At 38.2% G+C, this 17,337-nt stretch overlaps 1 protein-coding gene across 2 annotated transcripts in view; it reads left to right on the top strand.

The window, feature by feature from the left end:
- dph1 (diphthamide biosynthesis 1) overlaps positions 1–17,337 on the top strand; it is a 419,970-nt gene that overhangs the window by 172,677 nt on the left and 229,956 nt on the right. The window contains exon 1 of one of the 2 annotated variants that reach the window (XM_039757212.1): positions 9,431–9,543. The exons of the other annotated variant lie outside the window; for it this stretch is intronic. Coding sequence (XP_039613146.1) covers positions 9,539–9,543 — 5 coding nt within the window. The 5' untranslated portion in view covers positions 9,431–9,538. Of the gene's footprint in view, positions 1–9,430; positions 9,544–17,337 lie in introns of those variants that run through there. 2 annotated transcript variants of the gene reach the window in all.

The following is a 17,337-nucleotide window of genomic DNA, read 5'->3' as shown; positions in this document are numbered from 1 at the left end:
CCCTTAATTTTTTTAGAAGTGTATTTACTTTGGTCTTCCACTTGGGTGCAAAAGTTATTGTCTCTCTGAGGTTTTCATTGTACCTATAACTGCTGTTTCATCTTCTAAGTCCGTGTACTGCTTATAGTGTAAAGTTGGTAAATTAAGATTCTTTATAGATAGAGAGATACTTTATTAGCCCAATAGAAATGTAAGTGCCAGTAGTCAAAAATTATACCAAGTTAAACACAAACATTTAAGTACACACTATGCAAATAACAAATACTATACAAATAAATACAATCACAAGCTGGTGCATACAATAATGCCAGTGCAACGGGAAGTGTGCAAATAATACTATACTACCAAAGTAACAGATACTAAAGTGACATTAATATTAAAGTAAAATAAAGTGACATGACTTAAGCTAACAGGGTAACATGTTTAAAGTGTCATCTGAGACCTTCTGCATGTGGCATATCCCTGTGTTGTAACTAACAGTCTGGCAAACTGACATCTATCAGTGAGGTAATCTGTAATCCAGTTCACCAGTTGCAAGTCCACTCCAAACTTGTAGAGCTTGTCCCACAGTAGGATAGGCTGGATGGTGTTGAAGGTGCTGGAAAAAAATCATAGAACATGATTCTCACAGCACTACATCCTTTGTCCAGATGGAAGTAAAGAAGGAAGAAAATAGCATCACTCATGCTTACCTACTTGTAATAGGTAAACTGCAAGGGGTCTAGTGTGTGATTCACCTGTGATCTGAGGAGATAAGGAAGTAGCCACTCCAGGGTCTTCATAACATGGGATGTTAAGTTCACAGGCCTGAAGTCATTGGGTTCCCTGGATCTCACTTTCTTGGGAACCAGGATAAGACATGAGGTCTTCCATAGTGTATGGACTATCCCCAATTGCTGGCTCATGTTGAAAATATGCTGTTAGGGCATCTTACAGTTCAGCAGCTCAGGCCCTTAGTCTTGGGCACTTCTTACCCTTTCTAGGACGCAGTCTTCTCGGTTCTCCTCTAACATGGTCAGCAGTGAAGGTGTGACAAACTGGGGATGGAGAATCAGGGGCACTGTTAGCACCTTCTGACATGCTGCTATGTTGGTGGAGGAGAGGGATGCATGATCTGTGCTAGCAGCTTGGACGTGGGGTGGATAAGCAGCCTTTAGAAAGGAGATGGTGGCCAGTGAGTTAGTGGCAGTTACAGCAGGATGAGGGCAGTCAAACTGGATGCAGAAGAGATTGAACTCATTTGCTTTTTTGCACCTGGTTCTCTGCTGTACAGCTTTTCCTTTGCTTATAGCCTGTGAATGTCTTCACATCATCCCACACCACCGTGGTGTTATTTTTCTGCAACTTGTACTCTACCTTCTTCCTGTAGGACTCCTTAGCTTCTCTTACTATAACCTTAATAATAATAATAATAATAATACATTTTATTTATATAGCGCCTTTCCCATGCTCAAGGCACTTATTAAGTTTCTTCTTTACACCCTTCAGCTCTGCCTGGTACTTGTTTTTGAAAGCTCCCTTTTTCCTGTTAAGAAAGCACTTAACATCACTGGTAATCAAGGGCTTATTATTAGCAAAGCTGGATACAGTTTTAAGACGAACAACAGTGTCCATACAGAAGTTTAGATAGTCTGTCACCCAGTTTGTAATCCCCTAAATATCATCTCCATGTGGTTCCTGCAGAACACTCTAGTCAGTTGACTCAAAACAGTCCCTAAAAGCATTTTCAGCTTCAGGAGACCATTTCCTGAAGGAGCATGTAGGTGTGGGTTGTCTTTGAACTATAGGCTTGTACTAAGGCTGAAGGTAAACAAGATTATGATCAGATTTACCCAGTTGGGGGAGGGGAGTGGCTTGGAAAGCTTCCTTCACATTTGCATACAGAAGGTCAATTGTCCTGTTCTAGCTGGTAGGACAATCCGCATACTGAAAGGAGGAAGTCAGAGTCAAGTCCAATGTAATGTGATTGAAGTTGCCAGAAATGGCAATGAAAGCCTCTGGGTGTTGTGTCTGAAGCCTCGCGATAGTTGTGACTATGGCATCACACGCCTTCTTTGCATCCACCCGTGAATGAATGTAAACAAAAACTGCAATGGCATGGGAAAACTCACCGGGCATATATTATGGACGGACACCTTACCTGACAGCAAGCTTCGCCTTTTCCTTTGTGCCAGCCCTGCATCCCTGATACCTGTGCCTTGGTTCTTCCAGAATGAGCTGTGATCCTCGGACGTCTGTTAATTTGGAGTGTGAGTAGCTCTTCCTGCATATAAATATGTCGATCAGCACAAGCAGCAAGCCGCTTGCTGTCCCATTCCCCCCTGCCCCCACACACATTGTCGGAGCCCAGCTCAGGCAGAAAGTTCTCGCAGCTCAAGCCAAGGCTCTTTATCTGCATGTGAGGTGCCTGGAGGTGTATGGGGTAAATAATACAGTACAGTGATCCCTCGCTATATTGCACTTCGACTTTCATGGCTTCACTCCATCGCGGATTTTAAATGTAAGCATATCTAAATATACAGTGGTGTGAAAAACTATTTGCCCCCTTCCTGATTTCTTATTCTTTTGCATGTTTGTCACACAAAATGTTTCTGATCATCAAACACATTTAACCATTAGTCAAATATAACACAAGTAAACACAAAATGCAGTTTTTAAATGATGGTTTTATTATTTAGGGAGAAAAAATCCAAACCTACATGGTCCTGTGTGAAAAAGTAATTGCCCCCTTGTTAAAAAATAACCTAACTGTGGTGTATCACACCTGAGTTCAATTTCTGTAGCCACCCCCAGGCCTGATTACTGCCACACCTGTTTCAATCAAGAAATCACTTAAATAGGAGCTGCCTGACACAGAGAAGTAGAGCAAAAGCACCTCAAAAGCTAGACATCATGCCAAGATCCAAAGAAATTCAGGAAAAAATGAGAACAGGAGTAATTGAGATCTATCAGTCTGGTAAAGGTTATAAAGCCATTTCTAAAGCTTTGGGACTCCAGCGAACCACAGTGAGAGCCATTATCCACAAATGGCAAAAACATGGAACAGTGGTGAACCTTCCCAGGAGTGGCCGGCTGACCAAAATTACCCCAAGAGTGCAGAGACGACTCATCCGAGAGGTCACAAAAGACCCCAGGACAACGTCTAAAGAACTGCAGGCCTCACTTGTCTCAATTAACGTCAGTGTTCACGACTCCACCATAAGAAAGAGACTGGGCAAAAACGGCCTGCATGGCAGATTTCCAAGACGCAAACCACTGTTAAGCAAAAAGAACATTAGGGCTCGTCTCAATTTTGCTAAGAAACATCTCAATGATAGCCAAGACCTTTGGGAAAATACCTTGTGGACTGATGAGACAAAAGTTGAACTTTTTGGAAGGCAAATGTCCCGTTACATCTGGCGTAAAAGGAACACAGCATTTCAGAAAAAGAACATCATACCAACAGTAAAATATGGTGGTGGTAGTGTGATGGTCTGGGGTTGTTTTGCTGCTTCAGGACCTGGAAGGCTTGCTGTGATAGATGGAACCATGAATTCTACTGTCTACCAAAAAATCCTGAAGGAGAATGTCTGGCCATCTGTTCGTCAACTCAAGCTGAAGCGATCTTGGGTGCTGCAACAAGACAATGACCCAAAACACACCAGCAAATCTACCTCTGAATGGCTGAAGAAAAACAAAATGAAGACTTTGGAGTGGCCTAGTCAAAGTCCTGACCTGAATCCAATTGAGATGCTATGGCATGACCTTAAAAAGGCGGTTCATGCTAGAAAACCCTCAAATAAAGCTGAATTACAACAATTCTGCAAAGATGAGTGGGCCAAAATTCCTCCAGAGCTGTAAAGACTCATTGCAAGTTATCGCATAACGCTTGATTGCAGTTATTGCTGCTAAGGGTGGCCCAACCAGTTATTAGGTTCAGGGGGCAATTACTTTTTCACACAGGGCCATGTAGGTTTGGATTTTTTTTTCTCCTTAAATAATAAAAACCATTTAAAAACTGCATTTTGTGTTTACTTGTGTTATATTTGACTAATGGTTAAATGTGTTTGAATATCAGAAGCATTGTGTGTGACAAACATGCAAAAGAATAAGAAATCAGGAAGGGGGCAAATAGTTTTTCACACCACTATATATCATGGATTTTTCGTCTGGTTCGTGGATTTCTGCGGAAAATAGGTCTTTTAATTTATGGTACATGCTTCCTCAGTTTGTTTGCCCAGTTGATTTCATACAAGGGATGCTATTGGTGGATGGCTGAGAAGCTACCCAATTAGAGCACGTATTACATATTAAATAAAACTCCTCAGTGATATACAATATGCTTCCCTCGCAGTGCTTTGCACACTTAAAAGCTCTAACAGCACATATTGATTTTTGATTGTTTGCTTTTCTCTGCCTCTCTCACTCTCTCTGACATTCTCTGCTCCTGACGGAGGGGGTGTGAGCATAGGGGCTGTTTGCACAGAGGCTGTTTGCTTAGAAGATACTGACACTCCTCTAAAAAAATGCTGAAAGACTACCTTCACATTGATCCCTTCCTTGCAGCCGCTTTATCGCGGTGCTTCCACTCAAAAGCCCAACAGCCCTATTGATTTTTGATTGTTTACTTTTCTCTCTCTCTCTGACATTCTCTGCTCCTGACGGCACCTCTTTGAAGAGGAAGATATGTATGCATTCTTTTAATTGTGAGAAAGACCTGCCATCTCTGTCTTGTCATGGAGCACAGTTTAAACTTTTGACTAATGGGTGTTATTTCATGTCTAGAGGGCTCTAATAATGTTAAAAAACGTATTTAGAAGGTCGTAAACAGGTTTTCTATGCTATAACTGCGAAAATATTAGATTTATAAATAAAGAATCCTACTTCGCAGAAATTCATTTATCGCGGTAGAGTCTGGAACGGATTAACCGCGATAAACGAGGGTTTACTGTATATCGTTATTTGGAAAACATGCATTTCATGTCTGTTTCATGTCTACAAAGATCTGGGTAAGTGTAGGATGAAAGGAAATAAATGTGAGGCAAGAAATGCTGAACAAATACCTAAAGCACATGTTTATTTGATATTTGGTCTAAAGTCTTCACACATTATACACTTCACATTGCATTTAGTATAACATGGAAAACGTTTCTTCTTTACCTTTTTTGCCAGGCCATGGCCAGGTACAAATACAACCTGTTGGCTTCGTGTCGGGAAAGAGATCTCTGAGTGCTTGGCCTTGGTTGGATGGGGTTAACAAAATTCTTACAGCTGTTGGAAGATAATACATCCTGGGAGCTTTACCTGAAGAGGTATGGTTAGTCAGTCTAATGTAATTGATTTTGTTACATTGCTAGCCTTTAGCATTAATCGACTGGAAGAACCTTGTGCTATTATTAATTTCTTCAAAGCCTAGGGGTTTCTTCTTATATTTGCAAATGTAAAAAATAAAATTTAAATAAGATAATCTGTGAAATTCTGAAGCAAATGCTAGACTTTCTTAGATAAAGCTTTTTTTCAACCCGCAGAACAATTTTACATCTGAAAACTGCTTGTAGTCCACCCATAACTTCTTGTTGGAGAAAAAGTGGAGAGCAGTGATGACTAGCCAGGACCAATATCTTAAAGATAGAAAAGTATGGGTGTTGAAAATATCTACACTTGTTTCATAGAATTCTTAACAGGCAGTGGTGATGTGTAGCTTTTAAAGTTGTATTTTGTATATTTTTGTATTTAATATGTTTTATATTGTTCACATGCACGAGCCTTACAATCTAAAAATTAAAATTAGCAGAGTTGTACATACCATCTTCACTCAAGGTGTATAGTTTATATATATTCATGGGAAAAGTAAGTACACCCCTTTGAGACAGTTGACTTTCTCAGCATATATGAACAGTCAACATTAGATCTTAATGCAAACAATTCCTTCAGATAAAGGTAATCTATTTGAATAATAACACAAGGAAAATCCCCCTTTTCAATCATTAATTCAACAAAAATATCAATAGACATAATAGTCCACTCGGAGAAATGTAAGTACACCCTTGGTCTCAAAGTTTATTTTGCCCCACCCTTAGCAGAAATTACTCCTTATAGGCTTTTTGCTAAACTTTACATCAGTCTATGACATCAACTCTGATAAATAAATTTTCGACCACTCCTCCAGGCAAAGTTACTTCATTTGCAAGGTGTTTGTGGGTATAGTTGCATGTACAGCCTGTTTCAAATCTTCTCCAACAACAGTTTAAAGGGACTTAAATCAGTGCTTTGATTAGGCCAGACCTTAATCCTCCATATCTTCTTTTTGATCAGTTGCTTGATGGATTTTCTAGTGTGGTTTGGGTAATTGCCTTGTTGAAAAGTCCATTTCCAGTTCAACTTCAAATGTCAGGCAGAGCACACTTTGATATAATGCAGAATTCATAGCTGACCCGATGGCTGCAAGCTGTCCAGGTCCTAAGGCAGCAAAACCACCCAAAACCATAACAATTACATCATCATACTTCATAGCTGGTATGAGGTTCTTCTCCTGAAATGCTGTCTTTCATTTTGCTCCAAATATGTCTACTGTTACAAAAAATAATAATAATAATTCTTTACATTTATATAACACTTTTCTTCTGTGGCAAAACAACTCTGTCTTTGATTTATGTGTCCAGAGCACATTGTTCCAGAAGGCCTGGTCTTCTCCTGTATGTTCAGAGGCAAACTGCAGTCTTGTTCTTATAGGTATGTTCTTTTGGAACAGCAAAGGCTTTTTCTTGGCACAAATCACATGCAGGTCAAATTTGTGCAATCTGTTTCTGACTGCAGATATACGCAAACATGACATTTCCTTTCTTTTTAATTTTATTCTTTGTTCAGACCATAGTGTGTAAGTTTATTTATTTATTTATCTTCCAATTTATACATTTATTTATTTAACCTTGGTAGCGTTAGACCTGAGTATCGCCCAAGCAGTAAAAACAGTTCTAAAAGTGTTACTACTGAGCGTCACTCAGGCAACTATATAGATGCGTCTTGCGTAAAACCTGAGGTTTACTTGGGCTATAAAAGTGCAGCGTTACCGTCTAGTATTATTATTACTTGGTATGGGCATGTCTTTCATAAGCATTAGGCCCAAGCATTTCTCAGGCAATAGTGTAGACTTACCTTCTCCTAGCCTCATAATGGCATCTCATAAAAAACACCTCTCATCTGCAGTGATGATGACGTGAATTTGTCTTCAGGCAGTGAAACTGAAGTGGTCAGTGAAACTGAAAGTGATTCTAGGAATCTGAAAGTGTTCTGTTCAAATATGTCTACTTTCTACACTTCTGACTCTAAAAATGTCTTTTTTCAAGCCAAAAAATTTAGTGCTTTTTAATTGTTTTTCTAAGAAAAAATGTAATGCTAAGGAGGCTACAGAGCTCCTGTAAAAAGTCACATTCTCCTTCTCAATCTGTCTGTCTGTCTGTCTGTCTCTCTCTCTCTCATGGATTGTGAGCACTCAAGCCTTGTGCAGGAACCTAATTTTACATGCTTGCATACTTACATTTTCCTTTTTCAATCACTACACAGATCTTGTGACTGTAGAATATGTGGGGCTGTACCATGGGCTGACTGGTAAATGGATAGCTTTGTCTATGGACTTAACTACTATTTCACCATCAGAGTCTTACTGTATTCATGAAACTGATGCTATGGCACAAATTCCTTGGTCTCACAATCACTTCTACCCTTACTTATGAATTGCACCCCAAGTTATTATAACTCCTTTACTGAGGTGACTGCTCGCACCTTAGGTGCAAGGAACATTTCACTGTTTCACAAGAGAGAATGATTTAATTTATATGACCACTAATTAAATGCTGTAAAAGTATCCATGTACCAATATTTCCCTAAGCAAATTCCTGCATTATATTTCTGTGAAGATGTACTGAATGGATTTTTTTTTTACCCATCCTGTCTAGTTTTATTTGTTTTCTTCTTGGTACAAGGGACATTTTTCATTTTATTCTGGCTTTGAATTAAAAGAAAACGTTCAGCCTTTTAAAATTGTTTCTGTAATAATATGGAATTTTTAATGTTGGCTTAGCATACTCTACTAAAAATACCAATTCAATTTTTTCAAAATTTTGTTGTAATTCCTCATGTTATGAAAGCAATTGTTTAAATTAAGAATGGGTTAGCTTGGGTGAAAGTCTGTTTATTTTGCAGTGTATATGAGGAGACTTTTATTCACATTTTCCCACAAAGTTTAATTTCCGTCACATGAAGAAGTTAGTGGAAGCATATATCTGTGTGTCACTTTATCTCCTTCAAAGCTGCAAGCCTTAGATCAATTATACTTATTTGGATACTTGAGTGTTCACGTTTTCCTTACATTGTCACACTTGATGTAATGATGTTTACCATTTTTTTTAAGTTTCTATTACAGTAAAGCAATCATCCTTCTATATAAAAGCAGTCGGGATTGTCCTTCCATCCTGTGAGTGCTACGCAGGCGTGGAGTTTCACACACGCCCCGTCCATTTTGTAATGCACAATGGGATTTGTAGTTTTTTTTTTCCCAGGTAAAAGATGATTTTCTACTCCAGACTGTGCGATATCTTCTTCTTCTTTCTTACTATATAAAAGCGGTCGGGATTGTCCTTCCGTCCCGTGAGTGGAAAACGTAGCGGTATTCCGCTTATCACAGACTTACTACTTGCAGCTTGCGGTGCAGGCGACATGATGTGAGCAGAGTTCTGGTGCTCCCATCGTTCCCTTGCTTTTGTGTGCGATGCGCTGGAAAAATAGACAAAATTATGTCTCTGGAAATTAATGTTGGTGGAGTACAAATGCCACACCGCGTAGTAAATATCAGGGGGGTTCAAAAGGGCGACCTCAATATAGAAAAAAAGTTAAATTTCATCACAAAAATAACAGAAACTACGAATATTAAAGTAATACCGCTCAAATGCAATATAACCAAATTAATGAGTTTGTATAAAATACCAAATTGATCTACATATTGAATTGCCTTAAGAAGTGGTCAACTTAAAAGTCGGTCGCCTTAAAAGGCGGGTCAGCCTAGTGAAATCATAAGATCTGATATCATAACATGTCAAGTCTTTATTATCATTGCACATATACAACAAAGTGCACATATAATACAGAACTGGATGCCATCCTATCAGTGCAAAACAAAAAGGAATTATAAAAGCTATAAGAATACACACAACATGCCACACATATAAGACATTTTATACATTCTGCTGGTATTCATTGCTTGCATAATTTAAGGTTTCACAGTATGGGCAGCATTTAGCGCAGTTATGCCCTTTGAATAAAAACTCTTTTTAATCTGTTCGTGTTTTTATTGTCCTTAAATATCTGCCCGAGGGCAGAAGTTCAAACAGAGTGATGGGGATGGAGTGGATCTTTAAGAATGCTCTTGTCCTTTTTAAGGCAACGGGAACTGTAAAGATCTTCCAAGGATGGGACTGGATATCTGATAATCTTTTTGACGGTGTTGACGGCCCCCTGGAACACCTTCCTCTCTGAATCTGTACAGCTGGCAAACCACACACAGATGCAGTAAGTCCTTATGCTGTCTATAGAGCAACTATAGAAGGTAATAAGCAGTTTTTGAGTGAAATTTTTCTTCCTGAGCATCCTCAGGAAGTGAAGTCTCTGCTGTCCTTCTTCACCAGCTTTGTGTTGTTAGTGCTCCACGTCAGATCTTCCTTTATGTGCACACCCAGGAACTGGAAGTCCGAGACCCTCTCCACACAGTCTATGCCAATGAAAAGGGGATGAATATCTGTTTTCTTCCTCCTAAAGTCAATGATCAGCTCCTTGGTTTTGGTGGTGTTAAGAACCAGATTGTTGTCTTTGCACCACACAAACAGCGGCTCCATCTCGTTCCAATAAACTGACTCACTTTTTTTCATCATCCAGGCCTTCAACAATTGGAGTAGTTACCAATTTGGTCTATGGAAAAATTAGACTCATGAATTAGTAGAAGTTAGGTTAGGTAGACTTTTTTTTTTTTATCCCAGAGGGAAATTTGTTTGTAGCGGGAGAGTGCAAAAACATAAAGCATTGTTACACAGATGCAAGAAAATAAGCTAAGACACATCTGACAACCAGTGTTATCACCAGTACAAACATGCAAGATTTTTACAAATAAGAGTAATTACTTTTAACAGTAGGCAGTAATAACAGATCTGAATTTAGCAGGATCTGTACAACTAATAGAATTCAAAATGCCTTTATCTCTTGGGATGGAAAAGTTCTTATGTCTTTTGTTATTATTGAGAGAATAGGAGGTGGGGTGCACTTAAAATCTATTGCTGTATCCTTGGTACTAGAGATATTTAGCTGTTAAAATAAAAAATCCTACATCTGAACAAACTCATCAGCAATAGTTCCGTGTATGTTCTCCTTATCTTATAACAGCCTCACAGTAACTGAGTTGTTAGCAACTTTCAAGATCTGTCTGTCCTTATGTGTACTGCTGTTGTCATTTGTGCACAATAAACAGAAGAGGAGATAGACTGAATCTTTGAGGCGAATCAGTGATTAAGTTAAGACTATCAGAAAAATACCCATTAGTGCTCACTCTTTGTGTTCTGTTGGTTAAAAAGTCCAGAATCCCCTCTAAAACGTTAGTGCCCAAACAGAATTTATCATTCAGTTTGTCAACTAAAATATGAGGCCGGGTTATATTAAAAGTAGATGAGAAATAAGTAAACCGCAGTTTCGCATGGTTTTTGGTCCTTCAAAGTACACATACTGTAAATTCATAAGCGTAATTTTGCCATTCTTCCCTCCCATTTTTTTACTGTATGCAGATTCGTACTGACCCAAAAAGGCTTGAAGTTTGTTTATCAGCACTCTCTTAACTTCCCCAAGGATTTCAGGTTAATAGAAGTTTGATTGACGGCTGGCAGCTCAGACCAGTCGGGATGCCCCTAAAATGGAAGGATGGGGGAAGTCAGCTATCTTTGGACACTGCCTCCTCCAAAACACTACATGGCAGCTTCCCTGGAGTGTAGTGGTGCCCTGGGTTCCCATAGGGCATCTTGGGTCTTGGAATTCGGTTTCTCAGTCCTGTTGGGTGCTGTGGGTACCACCAAGGGGTGCTGTGAAAGGATCTGGGGAGTCATGCTTCCTTTATAACCCGGAAGGACTAAAAAGTCACGAGGATGGAAGCCCCAAAGCATTCGTGCTGATTAAAGACCTGGAATTTTCCATCTGACCTGGAAGTACTGGCAAGGCATGTGGGAGGAAAAGCAGAAGCACTTCCAGGTCAAGGACTATATAAAGAACTGCTGTGAACCCAGCAAGCAAGCCACAGTCGGTTGGAGGTGGATGAAGCTTGCTGGGAGGTGTGGAGAAGAAATAGAGAGTGAATATTGTGCTTGGTGATTATTACTTGCCTATTTATTGTGGCTGTGGTGCTGGGAGGCACCATTTAAAGAAGGAAAAGTATAAAAGCAGCTTCTTAGTGCTTTTACCTAGCGTCCTGCGTGTCTGAATGTTGAGTTTAAGGGCAACAGTGACCCCTAGCTTCTACAGAAGTTGAGACCACTAATCTAAAGTAATGTACTGCTGTTTAGCACATAGTTTTTGCTATTGGAATAACATTTGCCTGTTTCCAGAGTCATTGCACCTGCTGTATATCCAGAGACATCTCAGATAGAGAGTGAATATTGGGGATACTTGCTCTGCACGAGTGAATTATGTGTCCATCTTTAATGTCTGGGCTAGGGCTTTTCTTTAGATTTTAGTTTGTTTCTTACATTATTTCCATTCAAAGAAGGGCTGACTCAAAGCAAAATCCTTTATATCAAACCTTAAATAGAATTAATTGAATTTTTGAGCCAACTGATAGTCAGTTTTAACCCTTGCCAATTCAACAGAATTATTGTTTTTTGTATGAATGCCTGACATCATCTTCATGCCATTCATCAATGAACCTAGTCTTGTTGTTATACCTCAGCATTGCTCACCTATTTTCAGATTTCATCTCCTTGTCTAATTCCTTTTGTTCAGTTAATGTTCCAGGTTTGAAAGTCCTGTTTCCTTTGTTTAGCAGTGTTTTTTTTAATCTCTAGTGATCCATGGCTGGTTGTTAGGATATATTTTAACTGATTTAACAGGAATTATAGTGTCATTGCAGAATTTTATGTAATTGCTTATTGTGTCTGTCAGTTTATCGAATTCAGTGTAGTATGCTTTAAACACGGTCTAGTCAGTGCATTCAAAACTACCATGAAGTCAGTCAACAGATTCCTTGTCCCAAACATTTATGTGGTTGATATCTGACTTTTCTCTTTTAAAGACTGTTTTAATAATAGGAATAATGTGGGAAACATTTATAAGATGAACCCAGCAGGTGTGTACAACTAGATTCATAAGCGCCTTGAATGTTCCCAAAGCACTGATCAAACATTTAGTTGTGTTGAGTTGGAAAGTAACATACTAGTAAAATGGAAGCAGTGAACAATGGTTAAAATTGCCCCAGATTAAATTCATAGAGTCAAGAGACAGCGATTAAAACTCTGTATCACTCTGGAGATCCTGTAAGCTGCTTCATTTGCCCCCACCATCGCGTGAATATACATGAACATTATGAGCATTTTTTGAAACTGTCTGAGCAAATAGACAGATGTTCCTTCCACATCCTTTTCTCTAACAGTGATTAATTTACAGCATTACATATTTATATAAAGGCAGTTCATTGCGGTATAAGTAACGGTGATGGCAGAATATCTATCCAAATGAATTGAGTGTACCGAAATCCATTGATTGTCAAGTGATCACCTGAATACTGTTCATTCAGGCAGGTCTCTGTTAATGCTATAATTCACACATCTCTGTAATGAAATTGCAAGAGTCCATACGCTTGAAGTTCATACACTTTGTTTCAGAGAGACTAAACATTTAGCATTGTCAGAATTGCTAAGGGAGGTTGAACTCCCTGCAGTTTTTCAGCCCTTCTCAAATACTTTCTCTTTTTTTCCCTTTTTTCCCTCCACGACTATATAACAAGTTGCTGTAATGAAAACAGTGGTCGAATTCACTGAAACCTTCTGCTGTACTTAATCCATGCAGGCTGATTAAAGGGAGTAGCATGACCTCAAGTTAACTGAAAATAAATTCAAGTGATAAAGATAAAAATAATTAATTGTGAATTTGTTTACTTCTCTTTAACACCATTCAGTTTAGAATTAAATCCCAGAAGAGAATTTTAAAAAATATGTAACAAAACATTGAACTAGTAGACAATCCTGCTGTTAACTTCAAGCTTAGCACCCATTAGGAAGTATAAACTGTTTGTAATATTCACTCAGAAACATTCATATTTTTGATAAAAATTGATGTTTTGTTTATTAAGGTACCATTGATTTTTAAAATATAGCCAACACATTACTAATATTGCAAATGGCTGTTGCTGCATAAAATGACTGATTCATAATTTATTATTGACATTTGACAGCAAAGTCCCAGTTTCAGCAATCATTACTCTAGTGTCCTAACTGTAAACCTAATTAAACATGTTTAAATGCTAACTTGTTACTGGAGAAACCTTTGTAATTCTGATATTCCGTTCAATAAAGCAAGTAAATTGTCTTTCTTTGGTATGCAAAATACTGGCATTCATAAAGTTAAATTCCTAGTTCACAGATACATGTCAATCTATTGTTATTTTGTAAAATTAATGTGTTTTCCATGCAATAGATTGCCAGGAAACTTAATATTTCATGTAAAGGTGTTCACTACTGTTATGTGTATCCGGTCTTGTAAATGTAATGTTTGGTGCTTTTAAAATGTGCAAAAAAGTGGCTTGTGAAATGTCCATATTTTTTTACATTAAATGTTACTTCTGTTCCAGTCCCTTTAAGGTCCATTTTTGACTTGCTGTTCATGGCACCAGAGAGTGGCAATGTGTAGTATTTTCATCAAACATGTAATACTAGGGTGTTGTACCGTGTTAGCCATTATGGATGTAGTGAGAAGTCACTAATGATGTTACTTTGGCCTTTATGACCTTTGTTAGCCCTAAAAGGAATAATACAAATACATACTGTCGATATATACATCATTGATATGTTCAACTACTCTTGACAAAATAAAATAGCTATCTTGGTTCAAAGATCCACATATATGCTGACAGAAATCACATAATAGGATTTCTCCTTCTAGAAAAAAAGTCTTGGGAAACCTGGAGAGGATAATACAATACAGAAATGTCTAGAGAAGCTGCATTTTCAGCAAATGTCCGTATACTATTCTTAAAGCAGATGTGTGAAATTTGGACCATTATTAAAACACAAAGAAAAAATGAGATAAGATGTAAAACCAAAGTCCTGACTCTCTGTGGTCATGAAAGATGCCTGGGCATCCTTCATAAGGAACAAGGTGTATCCCTGATGTCCAGGCTAAATTGCCTTCCATGGCCTAGTCATTCTGGCCCTTTAATCATCCCCTGTCTCTAACCGGCTAACCACTTCACCACTTAATACCTCGTGTGTGGTAAGCGTACTGGCACAAAAGTGGCTGTCTCATCCTGCAGGTAGATGCTACAAAAGGTGCTTGAAGTGGTTCCCACTCATTATGTAAAGCACTTTGAGTAGCGAGAAAACCACTATATAAATGTAAAGAATTATTACTATTATTAAAGTGAAGGGATAAAAAATACAATGAATGGAAACCATTACAGAAGATTCTAAAATTGAACTCCAACAGAAATATCCTGGAGTAATTGGGTTCATTAAATTACTAGAGTTAGAAACAAAAATGATCAGTAGAATTGTTTTGCAGCTAAAAAAACAAATAGCTCTATCATGTTTATTAATAATGAAAGGAAAACAGCAGCAAGTAAATGCTGAATCCAAAGGTAAGTTTAATGAACAGAAAAGTAATCTTGAGCAGTATGGAAAAATACTGTATATAGTATGTTAAAATCAGAGACTAAACAGTTCAAAGTGGGGCATACCATATCAGGCTTTGAACTTTGAAGAAATACTCTATATTACATAAAAACTATACCACCTTTAAAACCTTTTTCAGTGTATTATGTAAAGTGTTTACATCAAGAAGCGATAGAGAAGTGAATTCATAATCTGTACATAATTTAAATGCATTGCAAATATCCTTGTTTATTTGGCATATCACTTCTGCTATATTTCTGTTACTGCTTAACCTTTGTTTGTAAGCTATATTGTTTTATAGACTCCTTCCCCTCACACAAACAATATTGTGGAATTATGAATGATGTGCAATTGTTTTAATTGGCTTGATTTATTGCATTTAGTTATAATTTATCTTAAAGCAGGTGTCCCTCAGGTGAGTAAGATGCTTTTTAAAAGTAAGTCTCAGGAAATTAAGATTTTAGCAGAATTACAGGAGTGCTTGAGGATCTGAAACAGAAATACAATCATAGGCAGATTGCTACTGGTCAGTGAGAGTGTAAGTCAATTTGTGGGCTAACTAGCACTGCTATCAGAATACTTTCCAAGAGGTGCAGTGAGAGTTAATGTTATGCTTAACAGGTGTCCCAGTTTCAGGAGGCTATCACTATCTCAGCTGTGCTGAGCCAGTGTGCTATCCATTAGAGACAACTTATCAGCATTTGATGATAATATAACAGCTTGGTACTTATCATCTGATTATCCAGAGTATGTAATGTTGCATTTTGGGCACTATGTTGCACAAATAATCTGGACACTCTGTTTCTTTTGAAATCAGACTTTATTCCAGATCAAGCAGAATCATTACAGAGTTTTGTAATACTACTTAAAAGCCTAAAAGAGAGCTTGATCAGTCTTCTGACACTCCCCCAGTTTTTTTTTTAATGTTGTTTCCCCAATTATTGTAGATAGGTGATCCATCTTAACTAATATTGATCTGTAACATTTGCAAAATAATTTTTGCTGGTGATCTTGTTCACCAAATATTTCCCTGAATATTCACCATATTATTGACTTAGACAAAGTTTTTTTTTCCCCCAGCACCCCATAATGGTTTGTGAGGCGAGTGTTATATCACAGACCTGTAACAGTCACTTTGGATCGGGATGTCAATGCCCAATCTGAGCTACCTGTCTGAATTGTGTTGTGCATGTGTTACCGGCCTCACAGTCTAGGGGAACCTGGGCCAGGTACAATTCACTGATGCTACAGTGTGTAGCCACAGCGCTATGGTGAAAAGCATAAAAGAAACAGGCAGCAGTCCCGATAGTTCAGACCAAACTTCTGTTTTTTTTTTATTCTCCTTTTCCTAGAAATATATATATATGCTTCAATCTCTGCATAGATCAACATGGCAATCACTGAAAACAATGATGCAAGCCAATTTCCTCTGCATAACAAATAGTGTAAACACATTTACTTTGAGTACTTGATTAGAAACCAATATCCCCAGAACTCGTTAATTTTCCAAGGAAGCAGACAGTTCTGTATCCTCACATTGTGTGTAGATGAGATACTAAATCAAAGCAGTTTGACTGTTCAAAGCAGGTGACTGTTTAGCAAGACAGGTAAATATTTACTGTATGTCCTGTAGATAGCCATCAGCAATAACCTGTAGCAGAATTTTCCAGAAATTCTCCCTTTTCTTTAAAACACTGGTTTATAGCCCATTAAACTAAGCAACACACAGAAATGTAATTTTCTTTAGAATACTGAATTCTAGCACATTACCCATAACATGTATATTATTTGAGGGGTGCAAAGCTGGCCATAATGAGAATATTATGAAACTACAGGATGGGCCATTTATATGGATACACCTTAATAAAATGGGAATGGTTGGTGATATTAACTTCCTGTTTGTGGCACATTAGTATATGTGAGGGGGGAAACTTTTCAAGATGGGTGGTAACCATGGTGGCCATTTGGAAGTCGGCCATTTTGGATCCAACTTTTGTTTTTTCAATAGGAAGAGGGTCATTTGACACATCAAACTTATTGGGAATTTCACAAGAAAAACAATGGTGTGCTTGGTTTTAACGTAACTTTATTCTTTCATGAGTTATTTACAAGTTTCTGACCACTTATAAAATGTGTTCAATGTGCTGCCCATTATGTTGGATTGTCAATGCAACCCTCTTCTCCCACTCTTCACACACTGATAGCAACACCGCAGGAGAAATGCTAGCTAGGCTTCCAGTATCCATAGTTTCAGGTGCTGCACATCTTGTATCTTCACAGCATAGACAATTGCCTTCAGATGACCCCAAAGATAAAAGTCTAAGGGGTCAGATCGGAGACCAGGGACCATTCAACTGGCCCACGACGACCAATCCACTTTCCAGGAAACTGTTCATCTAGGAATGCTCGGACATGACAACCATAATGTGGTGGTGTAAACACATCATCA

The sequence above is a fragment of the Polypterus senegalus genome, chromosome 6, assembly GCF_016835505.1.
Source record: "Polypterus senegalus isolate Bchr_013 chromosome 6, ASM1683550v1, whole genome shotgun sequence".
NCBI lineage: Eukaryota > Metazoa > Chordata > Cladistia > Polypteriformes > Polypteridae > Polypterus > Polypterus senegalus.
This window is presented reverse-complemented; position numbering and strand designations above follow the sequence as displayed.